Below are 20,000 nucleotides of genomic sequence, written 5' to 3'. Positions count from 1 at the left end.
TTTCTCGGGGACTTCCGGGTTTCCAGACAGATTTCTCGGGGACTTCCGGATTTCCAGACAGATTTCTCGGGGACTTCCGGATTTCCAGACAGATTTCTCGGGGATTTCCGTATTTCCAGACAGATTTCTCGGGGACTTCCGGATTTCCAGACAGATTTCTCGGGGATTTCCGGATTTCCAGACAGATTTCTCGGGGACTTCCGGATTTCCAGACAGATTTCTCGGGATTTCCGGATTTCCAGACAGATTTCTCGGGGATTTCCGGATTTCCAGACAGATTTCTCGGGAACTTCCGGATTTCCAGACAGATTTCTCGGGGATTTCCGGATTTCCAGACAGATTTCTCGGGGACTTCCAGATTTCCAGACAGATTTCTCGGGGACTTCCGGATTTCCAGACAGATTTCTCGGGGACTTCCGGATTTCCAGACAGATTTCTCGGGGATTTCCGGATTTCCAGACAGATTTCTCGGGGACTTCCGGATTTCCAGACAGATTTCTCGGGGACTTCCGGATTTCCAGACAGATTTCTCGGGGATTTCCGGATTTCCAGACAGATTTCTCGGGGATTTCCGGATTTCCAGACAGATTTCTCGGGGATTTCCGGATTTCCAGACAGATTTCTCGGGGATTTCCGGATTTCCAGACAGATTTCTCGGGGACTTCTGGATTTCCAGACAGATTTCTCGGGGACTTCCGGGTTTCCAGACAGATTTCTCGGGGACTTCCGGATTTCCAGACAGATTTCTCGGGGACTTCCGGATTTCCAGACAGATTTCTCGGGGATTTCCGTATTTCCAGACAGATTTCTCGGGGATATCCGGATTTCCAGACAGATTTCTCGGGGACTTCCGGATTTCCAGACAGATTTCTCGGGGACTTCCGGATTTCCAGACAGATTTCTCGGGGACTTCCGGATTTCCAGACAGATTTCTCGGGGACTTCCGGATTTCCAGACAGATTTCTCGGGGACTTCCGGATTTCCAGACAGATTTCTCGGGATTTCCGGATTTCCAGACAGATTTCTCGGGATTTCCGGATTTCCAGACAGATTTCTCGGGGACTTCCGGATTTCCAGACAGATTTCTCGGGGACTTCCGGATTTCCAGACAGATTTCTCGGGGATTTCCGGATTTCCAGACAGATTTCTCGGGGACTTCCGGATTTCCAGACAGATTTCTCGGGGACTTCCGGATTTCCAGACAGATTTCTCGGGGACTTCCGGATTTCCAGACAGATTTCTCGGGGACTTCCGGATTTCCAGACAGATTTCTCGGGGATTTCCGGATTTCCAGACAGATTTCTCGGGGATTTCCGGATTTCCAGACAGATTTCTCGGGATTTCCGGATTTCCAGCCAGATTTCTCGGGGATTTCCGGATTTCGAGGAATTTCCAAACTTTTCAAAGGCATTTACAAAACTAATAAATCATCACAAACGTTTCAAAAACTAAGCTGTTATCAGCCGTTACCTTATAGGTTCCACATGAAATGAAATTTTTAAAACACGAGTCTATGTAAAGTTACTGTAACCCTTCAGACAAAAAAAAATCGCGAGTTTTTGTTTTCGTCATAATCTGGTGGATTAACCTTGGGATTACCTATTCGAGAATCGTTTAAGTCACTTCCAGAAATAATCACAATTCCTTGGAAATCTGAGCCTTTTAAAAGGAGCAATCCTGTTTCTGATAAATTGTCTGAGAATAGACAATAGGGGATTAAGCCTTACTGCTTGACTTTTATGTAATCCTTTTTCTGGTATTTTTGTTTCATTTTGAATAAAAGCCTGTTTTCCCACAGAAAGGAGTCTGTAATATAAAATCTATGTACCTTAAAAGCCAATTAAATATCTAGCAACTTAAAGGGTCGCAAAATATATAGCTAAGAATATATATATATATATATATATATATATATATATATATATATATATATATATATATAAGAATATATATATATATATGGCTACTAATCCGTGTCAGTGATTTCTGATAAATTCACTTGTCCGATTTTTGTCGGAGGTTATGACACTTTTTTTTTACCGATCTTCAGACATTTCTTTAGTCCTATTACAAAGATTTTGTAAATGGTTGCTGGGAAATGGAACTTTTGCGCGATTCTAGAATTCTTTTTTTGATTTCCTTGAGATTTCCGGATTTTCTAAGGATTTCCGATTTATTTTCTCTGATTTCCAAATACGAGATTTCCGAAGTGAAATGCCCCTCGAGTAATGATAATGATAATGAATATAATAAAGTAATGATAATGAATATAATAAGTAATGATGATTATAATAAATATAATATAATAATGTAATGATAATGAATATAATATAATAATGTAATGATAATGAATATAATAAGTAATGATGATTATAATAAAGAAAATAATAACAACGAAAAATCATTTTGAGAATGATGGTAATGAGAATGACAATAAACACAATGATGAAAGTACATGAACAACAACAATTTTCATTAGGAAAATTTGAAATATCCTTATGATAATAAAACGTCATCATAACGATAATGGTAATGGAAGTGTATCGGTAATAATATTCAAGTGCCTTTTCGAACTAAAGACTACATTCATTCCAAAATCCTGATTCGGGAGTCAATCGAATAAACTCCAAACAAAAAAAGATTTTCCAATGCGAATAAGAAAGTTTTTTTGACCCTTTCCTGATTTTCCTTCGCTGCTCCTGCACGTGCTCCTGAATTCCGTGGGGGACAACACCGCCCGGTCGAGCCGCCGAGCTCACATGGGAAGGAAAATCAACACAGTGTGATATAGCAACGTTGGTCGTATAATTATTATTATTTGTTAATTTAGCACCATGGGGGAGACAGTGATAGGGAGCCTGGTGCCAGAATGGGCGGACTTGGATCCAAATACGCTCGGGGAACCAGTCAAAAGCATTGAGGTGAGGTTCTCGTGGAAGAAATGAGAGTTCTGGTTGCACATTCAGCATTAATAATGTTAGCGTTTGTTAAGTTTTAGTTTTGGTCGGACCGTGTTAACGTAATTGGCATTTCAGCGTTTCATATATCAATGAGAGATGAGTCTGTTGCATCAAAATCTACTTTAAACCAGCTGTGACTTGTTATTGATGGCTGACAGTTTGGTCTAAGATGAGGGTGACACTGTCAAGTGATCAACATGGCCTCTGCACTGCATGCAAATACCAACAAACTCAAAAATTGCTAACTGACAAGTTGATTAATAGACAGAGTGATATAACTCCTATTGTCGGTTAACATATAAGGAAGTTTGGGTTAAAGCTTAATTTTGGGGGTATTTATTTAAGTATAATAACATTCATGCCATTTGTCCCTCACATAACCCAAAATAAGTAGCTCAGATACTCATGTTGAGTGCATTTGAGGGTGGATTTGATTTAGTCAATCAATTTAATTTCCAAGACATTTCACACTTGTGGCCTACTCTTGAGAAACTGTTTCTGTTTCTCTTTCATTATACTTATCTCCTATGAAGTTCTGAAATTGCAGTTAGATTTGCTTTGCAGAAACAAGTGCTGAAATTGTAGTTAGTTTTTAATTGTCACAAGTCAATAATGTTAGTAGTGATAGGACGAATTAATATTTTTCTCCCTTTTTCTTACAGTCTTTCTGTTTTTACTCTCTTTAAAATTTTAATCTTAATCTTATTATTATTCATATTCAGGTATTTTTCTTTTTCTTTTCTTTTAGCTTGTTTCTCTAGGTGTGTCATTGTTTTTATATGACTAAAATTTAGACTGATGTCATGTGATTTTTCTTCAGGACAAATGGAAATTAGTCCCAGCATTTCTTCGTGTAAAGGGACTAGTGAAACAGCACATTGATTCCTTCAACTACTTCATCAATGTGGACATCAAGAACATTGTCAAAGCTAACAGCAAAGTTACAAGTGATGTTGATCCTCTCTTCTATGTTAAGTATGTTTTCATTGATTGTTAGTCATGTATATAAATGGATATTGAGATAGATATCTTTAACATATCCTGACTTTTCAATTTTCTTTTCTCTGATTATTCTTTAAGATGATAATACAAGTTTGTATGTTTTAGAAAAGATTTCTTGTAATTTACATTACTATAATCTAAACAAATTTCTACCAATATATGATCATTTAAGTTCACTGTGTTATAATGATAAAGTTGATTTGTCTTTAGGTATATGGATGTACGTGTTGGAAAGCCAAATATTGAAGAAGGCATGAACATTGTAAGCGAGACAGCACCACATGAGTGCAGACTCCGCGACATTACATATTCAGCTCCAATCATGGTTGATGTGGAGTACATGAGAGGAGACCACAGAATCTTTAGACGAGATATTCCCATTGGTAAGTTTTGGGGAATATTGACAGATTTACTCCTTGTTCAGTTATGAAATATAGTTTTGATAGATCTAAATCACATTTTATAAAAACATAAAGTATGAAAGGAAAGATGTGTAGAAGCCATTTTTGGAATGAGGATGGACTGTAGAATTGTTTTCCAGGTCGAATGCCAATCATGCTGCGATCCTCAAATTGTGTGTTGTCACAGTGCAGAACACATGCAGAGCTTGCAAAATATAATGAGTGCCCACATGATCCTGGTGGATATTTCATAATCAAGGGACAGGAGAAAGTAAGTTTTTCAAGATCTACTGCGTGAAAGAGCCCTGAAATATGTTAATCTTTTTGAACTATAGAAGTACTCTTTTCTTTCTTTCTTTCCATCTTTTCTTTAATGATACTAATATTTCGGAATCATTACATTCAAATGATTCCATTCATTTACTTTTAGTCTTTATTTACTTTTTTTTTTTTTTCCATAGGTTATTCTCATCCAGGAACAGCTTTCCAAAAATCGTATGATTGTTGAAGAGGACAAGAAAGGAGGGCTTACATGCCAGGTGACATCATCTACACATGAGAAGAAATCTCGCACCAATGTAACAATAAAGAATGGAAAATATTACATCAAGCATAACACTCTTACTGATGATGTTGCTGTGGGAATTGTTTTCAAAGCCATGGGAGTTACCAGTGACCAGGAGATTGTGCAGATGATAGGAACAGAAGACAGAATCATGACATCTTTTGCAGCATCTCTGGAGGAATGTGCCAGACTCAATGTATACACGCAAACGCAGGCACTGAAGTTTATCGGTGGCAAAGTGCGACAGAAGAGGTTCTTTGACCGTGGCCCCAAAAAGACCCCAGTAGATGAAGCAAGAGATTTGTTAGCCACAACTATTCTGGCTCATGTACCAGTTGAAAAGTTCAATTTCAAGATGAAGTCCATCTACTTGGCTCTAATGGTACGGAGAGTGATTGAAGCCCAGGGTGACACTAGGATTGTTGATGATCGAGATTACTATGGAAACAAGAGGCTGGAGCTTGCAGGGTCCCTGATCTCCCTTCTGTTTGAAGATTTATTCAAAAAGTTTAATTCTGACTTGAAAAAGAAGTCTGATATTATTCTTGGCAAAAAGGGCAAAGTGTCTCAGTTTGATGCGGTACAGTACATGCAGTCTAGCCAGGATGCTATAACCAATGGGTTAGAAGTTGCCATCTCAACAGGGAACTGGACCATCAAGAGGTTTAAGATGGAGAGGCAAGGAGTCACTCAAGTGCTGGCGAGGCTCTCCTACATCTCAGCTTTGGGTATGATGACCAGAGTGAACTCCCAGTTTGAAAAGACAAGGAAAGTGAGTGGGCCCAGATCCCTTCAGCCTTCTCAGTGGGGAATGGTGTGCCCCTCAGACACACCAGAAGGAGAGTCTTGTGGTCTTGTGAAGAATCTAGCTCTAATGACCCACATTACCACAGAAGTAGATCCAGAACCTATCATAGAACTGGCCTTCAACTGTGGTGTGGAAGATATCAATCTTCTGACCGGAGAAGAGCTGTCAAACAGAGATGTCTTCTTAGTTTTCCTCAATGGTAACATCATAGGTGTTACGAGGGATCGCCGGAGAGTGGTTCGTGTGTTCCGTGCGATGAGAAGGAATAATGTCATCAGTGGTTTTGTTTCTATATACCCTCACAACAAGCATCGTTGTGTTTACATCAGCTCTGATGGAGGCCGGCTCTGTCGTCCATACATGATTGTGGAGAACTGTCGACCAGCTGTGACTGAACACCATATAGAAAGATTAGCTCGAGGTTTAATGACCTTTGACGATTTTTTGCATGAAGGTTTGGTAGAGTATTTGGATGTGAATGAAGAAAATGACTCCAGTATTGCCATGTATGAACATGAAATAAGTCCAAAAACATCACACATGGAAATTGAACCTTTCACAATCCTAGGTGTCTGTGCTGGATTGATCCCCTATCCACATCATAATCAGAGTCCTCGAAATACCTACCAATGTGCTATGGGTAAGCAGGCTATGGGAACTATAGGCTATAATCAAAGGAACAGAATTGATACTTTACTGTATAATTTAGTGTATCCTCATAAACCTCTTGTTAAAACAAGAACAATTGAACTGATCAACTTTGAACATCTCCCTGCTGGACATAATGCTATGGTAGCAGTTATGAGTTATTCAGGATATGATATTGAAGATGCCATCATTATAAACAAAGCATCCCTTGATAGAGGCTATGGACGGTGTATTGTTTATAGAAATGCCAAATGTTCAGTGAAGCGCTATGCCAACCAGACATCAGATAAAGTTCAAGGCCCACTCATGCAGGTTTTAGAAGGAGGGAAACAAAAGCCAATATGGAAACATGAAACCCTAGATAGCGATGGACTAGCAGCAGTTGGTACTCCTGTCCTACCAAGACAGGTGTTGATAAATAAGCAGATGCCAACTGTGACACAACTTTCGTATACTGATGGACAAGCACAGAGGCAGGTTGAATTCCGCGACACGCCAGTAGTACATAAAGGGCCAGGAAGTATATATGTAGAGAAAGTGATGCTGTCATCAGATCCAGACGAATTCAATTTGATCAAGATCCTTTTGAGACAGACACGAAGACCAGAGATAGGTGACAAGTTCTCCTCTCGCCACGGCCAAAAAGGCGTGACAGGTCTAATTGTGCAACAGGAAAACCTTCCCTTCTCTGACCATGGGATGTACCCGGACATGATCATGAACCCTCATGGTTTCCCTTCTCGTATGACAGTTGGAAAACTCATGGAACTTCTTGGTAGTAAAGCAGCTGCTCTGGAAGGAAAGTTCAATTATGGTACTGCTTTTGGCGGTACATCAGTTAAGGATATCATGGAGGATCTAGTCAAGCATGGGTTTAATTATCAGGTAGGATTTTTACTGAGTAGAGCATATATTGTTTTAATTGCCTTTCTATTAATTTTCAGTAAGTTTGATTAATCTTTCAATATGTATAGTTGTTAACTAACTTTAATTATCCTTTAAAGAGAACTAGTAAGTGCATAGTTTAGCAAAATATATTTCCAAGACAAAGGCATACTTAATTAAGAGTCTCTACTGATAATAGCCATATTTTCAGGGCAAAGACATGCTTTACAGTGGTACAACCGGTGAGGCATTAAAGGGTTACATCTTCTTTGGCCCAGTTTACTACCAAAAGTTGAAGCATATGGTTATGGACAAGATGCATGCTCGATCTCGCGGTCCCAGAGCTGTCTTGACTCGACAGCCAACAGAGGGACGCGCTCGTGACGGTGGCCTCAGGCTTGGAGAGATGGAGCGTGATTGCCTAATTGGCCACGGGGCAAGGTACGTTTATTATGGAAGAGATCCTAGTAGAATAAATAACTGTTTTATAATTCAGGTAGCTAGGTTAAATATCTTTCTTTCTTTCTTTCTTTCTTTTTTTTTCTTTTTTTACTTTTTTTTCTTTCTTTTTTCTTTCTCTCTTTCTTTCTTTTTCTTTTTTATCATTATTATTACACTTCATTTATAATAGCATTATCTTTTTTTTTTTTTTTTTTTTTTTACAGCATGTTGCTGCTAGAACGTCTCATGATATCCTCAGATGCATTTGATGTCGATGTTTGCAACTCCTGTGGCCTGCTGGGTTACTCTGGGTGGTGTCACTACTGCCGTTCATCAGCTAATGTGTCGTCAATACGGATTCCTTATGCATGTAAACTTTTGTTCCAGGAACTACAGAGTATGAACATTGTTCCTAGGTTGCGTTTGCAGAATTATTGTAGTTGAAGGTTATATGTCACTCATGTTTATGCACTTTTACCTTTTATATCCAGACATGAAACTCTGGATTTCTATATTTCTTTCCACGTTTCTACCAGTCATTTGTTGTAATTTATTGGGAATTTCATTCTTTAGGAGCGAATGTGAAAAATCCGCCGTAACATGAAAGGTAGCAGAGGGCTATCCCTCGTATCTGGATATAAAGGATTGAATTGGAATTTATTTTCAGTTACAGATTTTTACTAAGTTTGCCAGTCACATTGTTCTTGTAAGGCAAGTTATTACAGGAAAGATTTTGTTAATCAAATGCTGTTCTTATTTGTAATAAATGGATTTCCAAAATTCATATATTTGTTTTTTGGTGAACTTATGTTTTCTACCTTATTGCATTCTTCAAGAATGGCTTTTCCTGTGAAACTGTAATGAACGATTGACTGTAAAGAATAACATTCTTCCATAGAATATAGATAGAATATGAAAATAATTGATGTAATTAGGAAGATCTATTAATTTTTTTTTTCATTTAATGTAATGAGTATACAGACCAGTTTCCTTTTTCAAAAGTATATGCAATTCATTTGTATATTCAAATTCTCAATTTACACACAATGCTTTGGAAGGTCATACATTCCCACTATTTTTTTTTTTTTTTTTTTTTTTTTTTTTTCTGGAATAGTTTGGATTACTAATAATTAAAATATTTTCATTATCTTAATTTCAAACATTAGCTTGCACATACACAAACATGCACAAGCAGTGATATGGGTAAATTTAAATCTGAACAAAATGAAATTCTTTATTACAAGCCATGGCAAGATAAACCATCATGTAACTAGAAAATAATATGTACTATATTTAATCACATCCATCAAAGTTCCATGTTGCAAGAGGTTTTCTTTCACATTTTTTAAGATGTTTATTAGGTATATGATGCATGTTTATTTCAAAATAAAAAAGGAAGGAAAAAATTATTCAACTCTAAAATTACAGGACCTTTTTCCATGAAGGCAACCTCTCTGTTGGATAAGATTTCAAATACATAAATATATGCCTAATTAACTTCAGCTACTGATACATTTATGAATGTAAACAGATCAACAAATATTCTAGTATTTCTTTCCAAATCATATATACAAAAATATTTACATATTCTGCTTAACAGTAATCTGCAACAAGAAGCGAAGTCTGAAAATACAAATGAAACTGTGCATCTAGTTGTAGTCTGAATTACAGTAACATTATAGTTGACAGTTCAGTGAGGAAAACTGACAATAACATTCACTATGCTCATACTGACATACTTTACCACACACAGTTGCTACAACATTTCCTTCAATGACATTTAAAGTAAGTCAAGGTTTTTTTATTAAGTTCTAAATTTCAAGCCAGTTTATCTGGAGTGAAATACATCCACAATATAGAAAAAGATATTGCCATTACCATCAATATCAGTTTTTCTTCATGCATAAAAGCTAATCCGTGTGCAGACGAGTAGATCACACCAATGATGAATAAATGGAGATACAGATTACCATTCATTTCATATCTTAATGAATTTTTGTAAATAAGATCTCACGATTAAAAGTAAATGGAAGATAATATAATAAGAAACAAAATAATATCTAATCCTCACAATGCTGACAAACAAAAAAAAAGCCTAATTATATACCAACAGACATCCCGAACACCATTACTTCAAAAATATATATATAATGGTCTGTTGCCTTGGAAACCAGTTTGTCCTTCAGAACTGGTACCATTCTGTCCAACATTTCAGGGAAATGTCTGGAATGTCCTTAATTTTAGTATCAAATTCAGAAATAAACAAAATATAGAGCTTCAGTTTGACACAAATATTTCCTTATATAGATAGCTAAATATTATTTTTGGATTTATCTTACTTCTAACAATAATTTTTACTTGACTTTGCAGGAATCTTAATTTTCATTCCAGCTATTTTTACTTTTGTAATATTTCACTTTACTTTATATACACTAGAAGAGGCAAAATAGTCATCTGAAACTCATAGTGGTAGCTAGATACCATAGTATCAACATACATAAAGTGTTTAAAATTACTTGTCCTTTCACCTGCAGAATTTGTTCCCCATAACAAGAATTACGTAATTTTCTTATGACTTTATTTCTTTGTTAAATGTTCGATTCAAATGGCTTAGGAATTTAAAATGATGTGTCTCTCAAATCATACCTCTTTAACTTTTTCTTCATAAGTATTTAATACACACATACAAACACATCTGGAGCTTTTGATCATCAAAGCTGCTACTAACCTGAGTTGTTCTCTTTAAAACACTGAAGAACATTTGGGATTACTTTTACAACTCTTTCAATGAACACTGAGCAAGTAAACTGTAACTGTAAGTGTGCCAAGGCAATTCTTTACCAAGAATACCTTTCTTCAACAGAGGGTTCGAATGCATACCAGAGATCATTCAAAAAATACCATCTTCTCTTTATTATGTTTATAGAATGCAATACTGTGGAATAATCAAAGTGAGCTGGAATTTGGTACTGTAATCAAGGTTCAAGACTCTGCAGTTGTAGTCTCGAGTCCTAATAAAAACATTACAGTTAACCACATAACAGAGTTTATAAATCAAAGATTCTAAATTCAATACTGATAACATGTGCAAATATTTAATATTAAGCACATTAAAAAATAATACAAAAAATTCAGTTATGTTATCCAAGAGATAGCTAGAAAAAAAAGACTGGTGTGAGTGTACATGTGGTGATGTGAGTGCATGTGTACATACTGAGAGGAATGCTTGTTTTTATGAATGTGTAAGTGTGTATGAGCATCCATATTCTAAAAGAGTAAGAAATTCCAACTGAAGAGGTCTGACATAATGATTAGGTGAATCAGTAACAAACATGCCATGTGTCTACTTAAACCAGTTTTCAATCAGAGCAATGTATATAACCTTTAAAAATCTCAAACATCCTCACAGAAAGTGATAACCACTGAAAATACTACAGAGATCATTTGACTGAATTTGAACCTCAGTCTGAACCCCTACTGCAAGACCTCAAATTCTTCATCATCCTCTGATTCTAAGTGGTGATCCTCTAGCTCCATACCTGTGAAAAAAGGAAATTCATCTTAGCAAAAGAATTGATGATTGAATTCGTGTTCTGAACACAAAAGCCTTGCTTCCTTTATTTGTAGGGGTCACTCTTTTACACCTACAGCTCTAAAAAATCAAATATAATGAGTATGATCCACTCATATTTCTCTTGCAGATATGATTGTTTATATGCCTTTCAGTGTAAAATTAATGTCAGGACCACAGGATATGCAAGTATGAATATCATGACTTACATCTTCCTGAAGCTCCTTCTAAGGAACTGTCATCCTTCATGTAGTCTGGTCGCGTAGGTACAAGTTCAAAGAGAGGGGTCTTTTCAGCATCTATAAGTTCTTGGCGCATTCGGTTACACAAGTCATCATACTCTTTCTCTGTGCCGCAGTAGAAACACTGAAAGAAATAGGGTATAAGGGTCATCTGACATTTTCATTTCACTTGAATGTTATTAGTATTTACATTATTTTTTCTTTTTCTTAAAGTATGGTCTCTTACTTATAGAGTTACAAAGTAAAGCAGATATCCAAGTATTGATTTAAAAAAAGAAAAAGAAAAAAAAAGAAAAACTGGTGATACAAAATGGTGATCACATTGACTAACGAAAAAAATTACCAATGCCAAAGACGGATCTAGATGTTCAAAGGGCATTCGCTGTGCATACATGCAGTGGTAAGACTTGTCTGTTTCCACTTCCGTTTCCGTTGCCTTCTTGGCTACACTGCCTGCTTCTTGGGTTGTGTGGGGATCTAGGTAGACGACCTCATCACCTGAAAACAAAAACAGTCGATGAATCATTTCTTTAAGGTTATCTAGAGGTTAATATGGACAAAAGAGTTTCAAAACATTACATTTTACATTGTAATTTGTCATATTTTCATTACACAATGTATTTTCACTCACCAACAAAGCCTATAAAATAGGAAGCATGATTGGGCTTTCCACCTATGAGACCTAAAGACTGGGGCATCTTAAAGCATTTCTGTTTGAACAGGAAAATGATCATATAATTATAGTGCAGAAATTAACCAGCTGATACTCTTGTTACAAACAAATATAGATGTGTTTGCTCATTTACCATTTTTGCTTTTGCATGCCAAGAAGTAAAGAGTTTAAGCTACCTTAAGTGAAAAATATTAGATATCTTGATTTGAAGTTCTGATGATAATTTTACATAGACAACTGTTTAACAGGAAAAAAGCATTTCCTTTATAAGGGGAACACAATAACAAAACATACTGTCATATCTCTAAATCTTTGTACCTTAATGCCTGAGTAATATACAGGATTCATCTCAGAGAGTCCTAGTCGGAGTGGGATGAAAAGGAGCAGTGGCCGCCATCCTCTCTCGCCTTCAACCTGACAGCTGCACTCTGTTAAATTTTGCAAAATGTCAAAAGGCATTCACTTGAAATCCATCTACATAACTATAATCACAATCTGAATTGGTTTTGCTATAATACAGATGTCTCTAAGCTGATACTACTAATATGCAAAAAGATTACAAACTTACTGATTTCGTCCATGATGACAATGTTGTCCAGGGCAACATTAACACTAAAGTTATTCCATTCATCAAATATCACCAGTTTTCTGACAAGAAAGAAAATATCAATTAATTCTTCCAAACGTCACTTCCAAGATGGTGACCAGCCTTGATGATTCCGTTATCCTCAGAAAAAATCTCCATGACTTCATAACTATCCAACACAGCAAGCATGAATAACGGTAGCATATATCATCTAACAAAACTGATCCACTGAGTAAAGCACTCACCGGATGACTTGTGCAACTGTGTTAGGACCATACCACTCCCCGATTTGCTTGCCTTCATCCACCCCCAGCTGCGACATGATGTGGAGAGAGAAGGTGGCACACTTGTGGTCTTCAAACAAACTCAGTATCCTAAGGTAGGTCTCATCACTGGTGGATGACTCCCAGGTCCAGTCTCTCCCTTTCAAATAAATATTGAAAGATAACAATAAATACAATAATAACAACAATAAATGGACTCTATGGGAGTAGGCATAAAAATTAAACTGGGAAATATATCAATATCATAATCATCACTTACATCACAACTAATAATCATATGAAAAGGGTTCATGGTGAGTTTTTGAGAAAGATATAAATGGGAATGAATAATGATTATATCGTCACCATGATACATAATTCCCCTTTGCCTCTTGATTCAATACTTTCCATTGACATCTTTATCCCTAACTATTACTCTTCATAAATCCAATTGTCTAAATCTAATGGAACAATTATAATTACGACAATCATTGCAACAATACCATCTGATCTATTACTAGTGCCTTTTATTTGGATATTAACATAGAAAATATACTCTTAGTCAACAAGCATTAATTCCTTGATTTACTATGTCTCAACTTTTATCTTGATTCAGACAGAAAATGGTAAAGAAAAAAAAAAAGAAAATATAACATTCGCCAAAATGAATAAGGGAATAAAATAATGAGGAAAGAAAATACACAAGAAAAATAAGAGAAAAGAAAGAAAAAAACACTCATAGAAAAAAGCAAGAAAATGTGAGAGAAAGGAGAAGAAAACTGGTTATAACTTGATGAATGGAAAAATATTGAGAAGGAAGGCTTAAAGGACAGAAACAGAAAGGAAGATTAAGAGAATAGAGCAAGACAGCACACAACTCAGGCGACAAAGGAGATACCTAAATGCCTTCGGATCAAGGCCTCTGCCAGCACCATCTGTCCACAGCGCAGCATGCAGCCCCATCCCTTGTCAGATGTAAAGTTCGAATCTCCAATTTGAGCAAAGTTCCGTCGATAAGTCATCCATAGCCGTGACTGCACATCACTCCTCAAAGCTGCAAGATCTGAGGTAGAACAAATAAAGGTTATAGTACAGATATATAACTATATTACAGAAAAATAAAATAAAACTAAAAAGGACAAAAAATGGAAGTCAGAAAATTTGATATTAAGACTTTAAACATTCAGTTTTCTCTTTCAACTCATTAAGTTCCCCTTTAACTAAGCTTTTATTAAACTGAAAAAGGCAGAGTAAAGCAAATGAAATACCATCCTGTCACAAAAATTTTCCAAATGCTTCAGGTGACACATGTGCACATGTGTTACTATCATATCATCCTCTAGGGGACATTCCTCCAACCTAAAATAAAATTAGAAAAAGCTTAGACTAATGAAATAAGAAAAAGCTTAGAGTAGTAGCTAAACTATAAGAATGTCATACACACCTGTTTGAGTTGAGTACTCCTTGCCTAGCAACCAAACTGGCTCCTCGGTCTTTGGGAAATCCTCCGGCTCACTCAGAGCACCTTCATATGTCATACAAGCTGAAATCAAGCAAGATTTCTGTATAAAACAAACTTAAAAAATGACAGTCAAGAACCATTCAGTATAGGTAATGTACAAGTCTTTGCTGAATAAAGTATTTCAAAAGCAATACAGCATCTGTCAAGGTAAGAACATCAAACAATGATAAACAATTAACGTCTATCAAAAACGGAAGCTTCCAAGCTTTAGTCTAGTAAAAAGGAAAACATTTTGAAAACCTATGTCTTCACAGATTATAAAAAATACACATTACTAAGTATAAAAACACTGCAATAACAAATGTCAAAAGTCATAAAAATAATAAACAATAAATAAATAAATACATTAATATATATCATAAAAAACAAAACCATTTGAGGGATAAACTTGTTACAGAAACCTGATCCAAGATATATACAGTACAAACATGCCCATCAAAGTTCAACAACCTACATGTTTGGACACTTTACAAAGCAAGGGATTCTGTGCACAACATCTTTACAATACACTTATATAGGAGAGTAGTAACGTTTATTTCTCTTTCCTTTTTTCTGTTGACATACCTATCATCTTAGAAAGATTATGAAGCCACCCAAAAACAATACAAAGGTAAGGATCGAAGATGTGTAACACCCAGAGCAGGTATCTGCGCCAGCGATATGGTAGTTTAAGGGACCATCTGCCAATCATCATCTACAAAAAAAGAGATATAGGGAACATCATTCTAACTCTGCTCACCTAAGAACCCTTGCTACTGAATGGTTTAAGTGTAAGTATCTACATACAGAGATTGATAAAAAGATAGACAGATAGATAGATGTTCATTTATCTTTTCCATCAGTAGTTATTTAACAGACAGAGGTTCTGTGTCTGGAAACAGAATTTGCTGCTCCTTGAGCTCTGTAATCAAGTGCCTTCCTTGTTACCTATGGGAAGACAGTCTATTCAAAACACAGGCATTCTTTCAAAAGGTGAGAATAGTAAAAAAAAAAAAAAAAAAATATCTAATACATGTACCTCCTATTATTCTATTTCACCCTGATCTTTTACATACTGTATATTCTCTGAAAAACAACAAAATTTCACAATCACAAACTGCACGAAAAAGCTTATTTTCAACCAAGGTATTGCATCTTGAAGAAAATGCAGTTTTAAAGGAACTTCTGGTGGTAGCTCTGTAAGTCAATCACACAATCAGCTCTTCAAAGCAATGCATAGTAAACAATGATACAATCATCTGCAGTTAGAACATACCTGATCTCATCATGGAGTTCTATAATAAGAGAAAGATTCAGTAATGTCTTGTATAATCTTGATGGGTTCAATAAATACATCTCAATCCGAACAGTACTTCCCTCTACATACGGATCACACTGTATCCAACCCACATTAAACACAAAATATAATCCCTTCTTTTCTAGCTTTGGATTTCATTCTTGAACCTTTTCTGAAATACATTCTCAATTCCAAATACTTATAATTAATACTCCTAAATTATACCTTTTGTTCATATTCTCAGAAAGATTTCCTTTAATTTCCGAATAAATTAGTCCACTTCCTTATTACTAAAGAAATGATACCTTATTAAACACCTTTACTCTTTTTTCCACTTGTTATAAGTTCACACTTTGATCCTAGATACTTTTTGATGCAGAATTTCTACCTTAAATTTAAACTTAAAAGCAAATAATACCTAATCAGGTTCTTTGCTCTCATCAGCTTTATGTTTTCTAATCAAAAAATATGATCAGAATATCACAATACTATGACCAAGAATTTACACTTGAAAAATGGATTTTGTTTTGCATTATAAGGCTGAGGTCTATTGAAATCTTATCTTCTTATCTTCTTAATGACAATTGAGTTGGTAAAAAAAACTAAAATGAAGCTTATGTGAAATATACTTCTTTCAGCCATTGGTAGATTTTTACACAGGCTTTCATTAACATGTAAGATGTAATAAGTCCTGATCCTATTTCATGGATCACACAACATTCAAGTCATTTAAACTTATCCACAGTGTGATTGGTAAGAAAAATAAAAGGAATTTCAAATACATAATGCATTCATTAACTTGAATATCTCGTTCTGTTACCCCAAGAACTGTGCAATTCCCAAATCTTTTCATCCTTGTGGTGGACAATCACTGACACTTTCTTTTTTTTATCTAATAACATACAAGGAGGGAATTCTGTTACATGCTCCCTACCTAGTGGTCAGCACAACTCGACAAACATGGCTATCGCTTAGCAGTAAATGCCTCGGATGCTAAAATCTGGAAACGTGACATAGACTTTCCGTAATCTGGTCAGAATAGCAGACTCAGTCACCTTATCAAAATGATCTGTATAACATTTTAAGGAAGACCCCTAGCGTGTGCTGACTGCCGCACTGCAATTGCTGAGTGAGGTGAAAAAGCACATTATAAGGCTCCCCATGGTTGCTGAATACCTAGGACAGTGCATACCCTGGCTCCCTCATCTTCAATTCATATGCCGTTTCTCACATTTTATTTGAAAAATAAAATCATCAGCACAGTAAATCAATGACACCAATTACAAAGTCCCGTTTATATCTTTTTACTGCTCCGTTGCGCGGTGTAAGAAGCACACTTCCTATCCAACAGCAAATCTTGGCATAAGAAAATAGGCAAATAGGAAAATAAATAGAAAGACAGATTATAAACCTCTTTAGGCAACAAATATGTCAGATATTCAATGAATATATCATGATTTCATTACTGTAAAGCAGTGTCATAATATAATGCAAATTGCAACAAAGAAATGACCAGGAAAGCTTCGCAGGAAATCATATGATATTCAAAAAAATAAAGAAATAAAAAAATAAAAACAAAAAATCATAAACAAAGAAAACTTCAGATGGCAACACTTCGTCTCGTCTCCTGACCCTTGAAATCGGATTAAATAATAAAGAAAATATATCCAAATGATGCCTCAGCAACGCCTAATTGAACCCATGTTTCCATTAAGATCATTTACTCAGTCGTAAGAAACATATTTCCCCTAATTAGTAAAGAAAAAAATGTTGACCCCGCCTTCTATGTCATGACTCACCTCATTTTGACACACAAAGGCATAATTCTCCGCGGAATAATAAGCTACAGCACTCAAATACCGGTCAATCTGAGAATTTCCTCGTCTAATTGCGAAGGAAGGCCTGAAAATGCGCCATTTAACGGGACTTAAAACCAACCTGCAATAATGTCATCCATGATCACTTGTCACTCTGTTTTGTTTTGTGACGTCACGGTCGTTTTCTTATCATTTGCTTTTTCTGGGTCTTTTGAACCCTTTCATGTGCTTTGATAAATGTTTCTTTTTGTTGAATTGTAGTCAAACAGTTTGGGGGTTAATGGGTGTTGTTATTATTTTCTTTTTTTTCTTTTATTGTGAATGCAAAACCAGCTGATGGATGGGAAACATTTGAAAGACTTTTGGTTCAGATTGATAGACTTTGTTAATAAGCTGAAAAAAAACATTATTCTATTAGAAATAACCCCACTTTATATGGTGAATAATATCATTATGCGTATTTCTCATGATAGCAAAGCAAGAGATAGCAATATTAATAATGTTTACATATTTATGCCATTCTATCCCTCGTTCACATCTAGTTGAGGCCCAGTAGCAGACGGTCATGTGTGCGGAATTTTGTTTTAGATGAAATTGTATTTTGTTTCGATTTTTATCGCAATTTCGGCCACACCGAGATAATTAGCGACATGTAAGTTAAATATTGAGTGAATGTGTCTGTTGAATCAATCAAATTTGGGTGTTTACTTGTAGTTTCGACCTTGTTTTATTAAGCAGAGAGAATTTGGTGTGAGGAAATTTGTAAACATTTAATTTGTTTTGCTTTCTGAGGTGAGAAGTTTGATAAATGTTTAGAAGACACATGCGGTGACTTAGAAAAGAGTTTTTGGTTTATATTTTCGTAATGACCTACTAAAATGCGGAAACTCAAAAGGACTGTCATAAAGAGAGCGGAAAACTAAATTCACAGGTATATGACATAATCCGCTGAGGCAAAGAGTAACGTCATAAATAAAGAGAACAGGTCGCAGCAAAGTGTGATTTGACTCATTTTGATGCTTAGAAAGGGGCTCTAGCGTTATTCCCATTGATACACGATTGTGGAATGTAACGTGGAAGCCGTAACTGGAAGAGCATCAGCTCCAGAGAGAAGACAGCATTTCCACGTTGCGCACCATATTCCCGTCCACTGTGATTGGCGGCACAGGTTATATTTCGCAAAACTACACCTACAAGCTGCACGCCAGGGATGTTGACTACTCGTGTAACCCGCTGACCATGTATTCGGCACCGTTATTTCCACGATGCAACCGGATCCAACGGGTTAAACTGTCTGGTATAGTTTGAGAGGGTACAGTCGTTTTGTAAAGTCATGGTGCAAGGGGTAACTAAGCTTCCCAATATATATTCTGACGAAATAGAGCTTGAATTGCTTTCTTACTTGAAGCTAATTCAATAGGGAGGTATACAAAGTGATTTTATGTAAGTCTTGACCAGTGACAGATATATTTTTTTTCTTTTTTTATTACAGAATTTAGAAATTAAAAAACCTGAGATAACGTTACTAGCAACAAGATTTTAAAAACTCTACATATTTCTTCTCAGGTGTTGAATGAATTCATATCACGTCTACTAGAATGGGGATCCAGGACCTAATGGCCTCACTGGGGGAGAACCCCTACTTCAGTGCTGGCTTTGGTCTCTTCGGTGTGGGGGCAGGAGCAGCTGTGTTGAGGAAGGGATACATGGTAAGGTGTCAAGTGTTTGACTTGGACTATCTACAAGGGTTTTATGTATGTTAATTACTGCTAGATAGCTAATGGGTGAGTTGTGGAGTGAATGTTATATCTGTATTAGTATTGTATTTTCTGTCATTATCAATTAGAATGATCACTTTTACCAAATAAGCATCACATAGTATAAGATCTGTACATAGTTATAAGTACAGGAAATAACCACTGAATTCATAACTTCCAAGGTTGGCCTGATCCTGTTTCGACGCCACTACATGACAACTCTTGAAGTTCCTTGCCGAGACAAGTCCTACAGTTGGCTGCTCCAGTGGATTACACACAAGGGAGCTCGAAATACTCAGCATCTCAGTGTAGAGACAAAGTTTCAGCAAATTGAAACTGGAAAGATAACAACTCGTCATGACTTTATTCCCAGTGTTGGTGAACATTTCTTCTGGTATGTGGATTTATTGTATATATATAAAGGACATTGTGAAACAAAAAAAATAACCCTCCTCTATTTGATTTGTTTCTTTCCATTATTTCTCTCTATTGTCGTAATTTGTATTTTTCAACTATTTATTTGCTTTATTCTTTAGATGATTTCATTTTCTTTAGCTTTCACCTCTTGAGATGATTTTAAAGA

General features: G+C 36.0%; 3 protein-coding genes across 6 annotated transcripts in view; 2 read left to right on the top strand and 1 right to left on the bottom strand.

Moving 5' to 3' along the window:
- The first annotated feature begins 2,721 nt into the window (after positions 1-2,721).
- Polr3B (RNA polymerase III subunit RpIII128) lies at positions 2,722-8,494 on the top strand. Its single transcript, XM_027369805.2, has 7 exons — positions 2,722-2,921; positions 3,781-3,935; positions 4,173-4,345; positions 4,504-4,634; positions 4,825-7,269; positions 7,481-7,710; positions 7,935-8,494. The coding sequence occupies exons 1-7, from the start codon at positions 2,835-2,837 to the stop codon at positions 8,152-8,154; spliced, it is 3,441 nt and encodes a 1,146-aa protein (XP_027225606.2). The 5' UTR covers positions 2,722-2,834; the 3' UTR covers positions 8,155-8,494.
- A 437-nt stretch (positions 8,495-8,931) lies between these two features.
- Positions 8,932-17,931, bottom strand: Atg4a (Autophagy-related 4a). Of its 3 annotated transcripts, XM_027369811.2 has the most exons (11): positions 17,782-17,929; positions 15,132-15,261; positions 14,490-14,588; positions 13,944-14,108; positions 13,028-13,205; positions 12,765-12,844; positions 12,515-12,624; positions 12,155-12,233; positions 11,867-12,021; positions 11,491-11,647; positions 8,932-11,249 (listed from the first exon to the last, which is right to left on the bottom strand). In XM_027369811.2, the coding sequence occupies exons 1-11, from the start codon at positions 17,794-17,796 to the stop codon at positions 11,185-11,187; spliced, it is 1,233 nt and encodes a 410-aa protein (XP_027225612.1). In that variant the 5' UTR covers positions 17,797-17,929; the 3' UTR covers positions 8,932-11,184. The 3 variants fall into 3 exon arrangements, with proteins under 3 accessions (XP_027225612.1, XP_027225614.1, XP_069970469.1); XM_027369813.2 differs by lacking the exon at positions 15,132-15,261 and having other exon boundaries at positions 17,782-17,931; XM_070114368.1 differs by lacking the exon at positions 15,132-15,261 and having other exon boundaries at positions 17,643-17,788.
- Positions 17,932-18,190: 259 nt separating this feature from the next.
- Bcs1 (Bcs1 chaperone) overlaps positions 18,191-20,000 on the top strand; it is a 7,984-nt gene continuing 6,174 nt past the window's right edge. For both annotated transcript variants that reach the window (XM_027369809.2, XM_027369810.2), the window contains exons 1-3: positions 18,191-18,312; positions 19,227-19,369; positions 19,600-19,811. In XM_027369809.2, coding sequence (XP_027225610.2) covers positions 19,259-19,369; positions 19,600-19,811 — 323 coding nt within the window. In that variant the 5' untranslated portion in view covers positions 18,191-18,312; positions 19,227-19,258. The remainder of the gene's footprint in view (positions 18,313-19,226; positions 19,370-19,599; positions 19,812-20,000) is intronic.

Source organism: Penaeus vannamei, chromosome 35 (genome assembly GCF_042767895.1).
Source record: "Penaeus vannamei isolate JL-2024 chromosome 35, ASM4276789v1, whole genome shotgun sequence".
Lineage (NCBI taxonomy): Eukaryota > Metazoa > Arthropoda > Malacostraca > Decapoda > Penaeidae > Penaeus > Penaeus vannamei.
This window is presented reverse-complemented; position numbering and strand designations above follow the sequence as displayed.

Bases quoted from the DNA above. Each gene is read 5' to 3' on its own strand.
- Polr3B (XM_027369805.2), top strand. From the start codon at position 2,835: ATGGGGGAGACAGTGATAGGGAGCCTGGTGCCAGAATGGGCGGACTTG. The intron at 3,936-4,172 runs GTATGTTTTCAT...ATTTGTCTTTAG, and splicing joins GATCCTCTCTTCTATGTTAA to GTATATGGATGTACGTGTTG. The intron at 4,635-4,824 runs GTAAGTTTTTCA...TTTTTTCCATAG, and splicing joins TAATCAAGGGACAGGAGAAA to GTTATTCTCATCCAGGAACA.
- Atg4a (XM_027369811.2), bottom strand. The intron at 14,109-14,489 runs GTGTGTATGACA...GTTCTACCTCAG, and splicing joins GGAGTACTCAACTCAAACAG to ATCTTGCAGCTTTGAGGAGT. The intron at 13,206-13,943 runs GTATCTCCTTTG...TTTATTTGAAAG, and splicing joins CTTGATCCGAAGGCATTTAG to GGAGAGACTGGACCTGGGAG.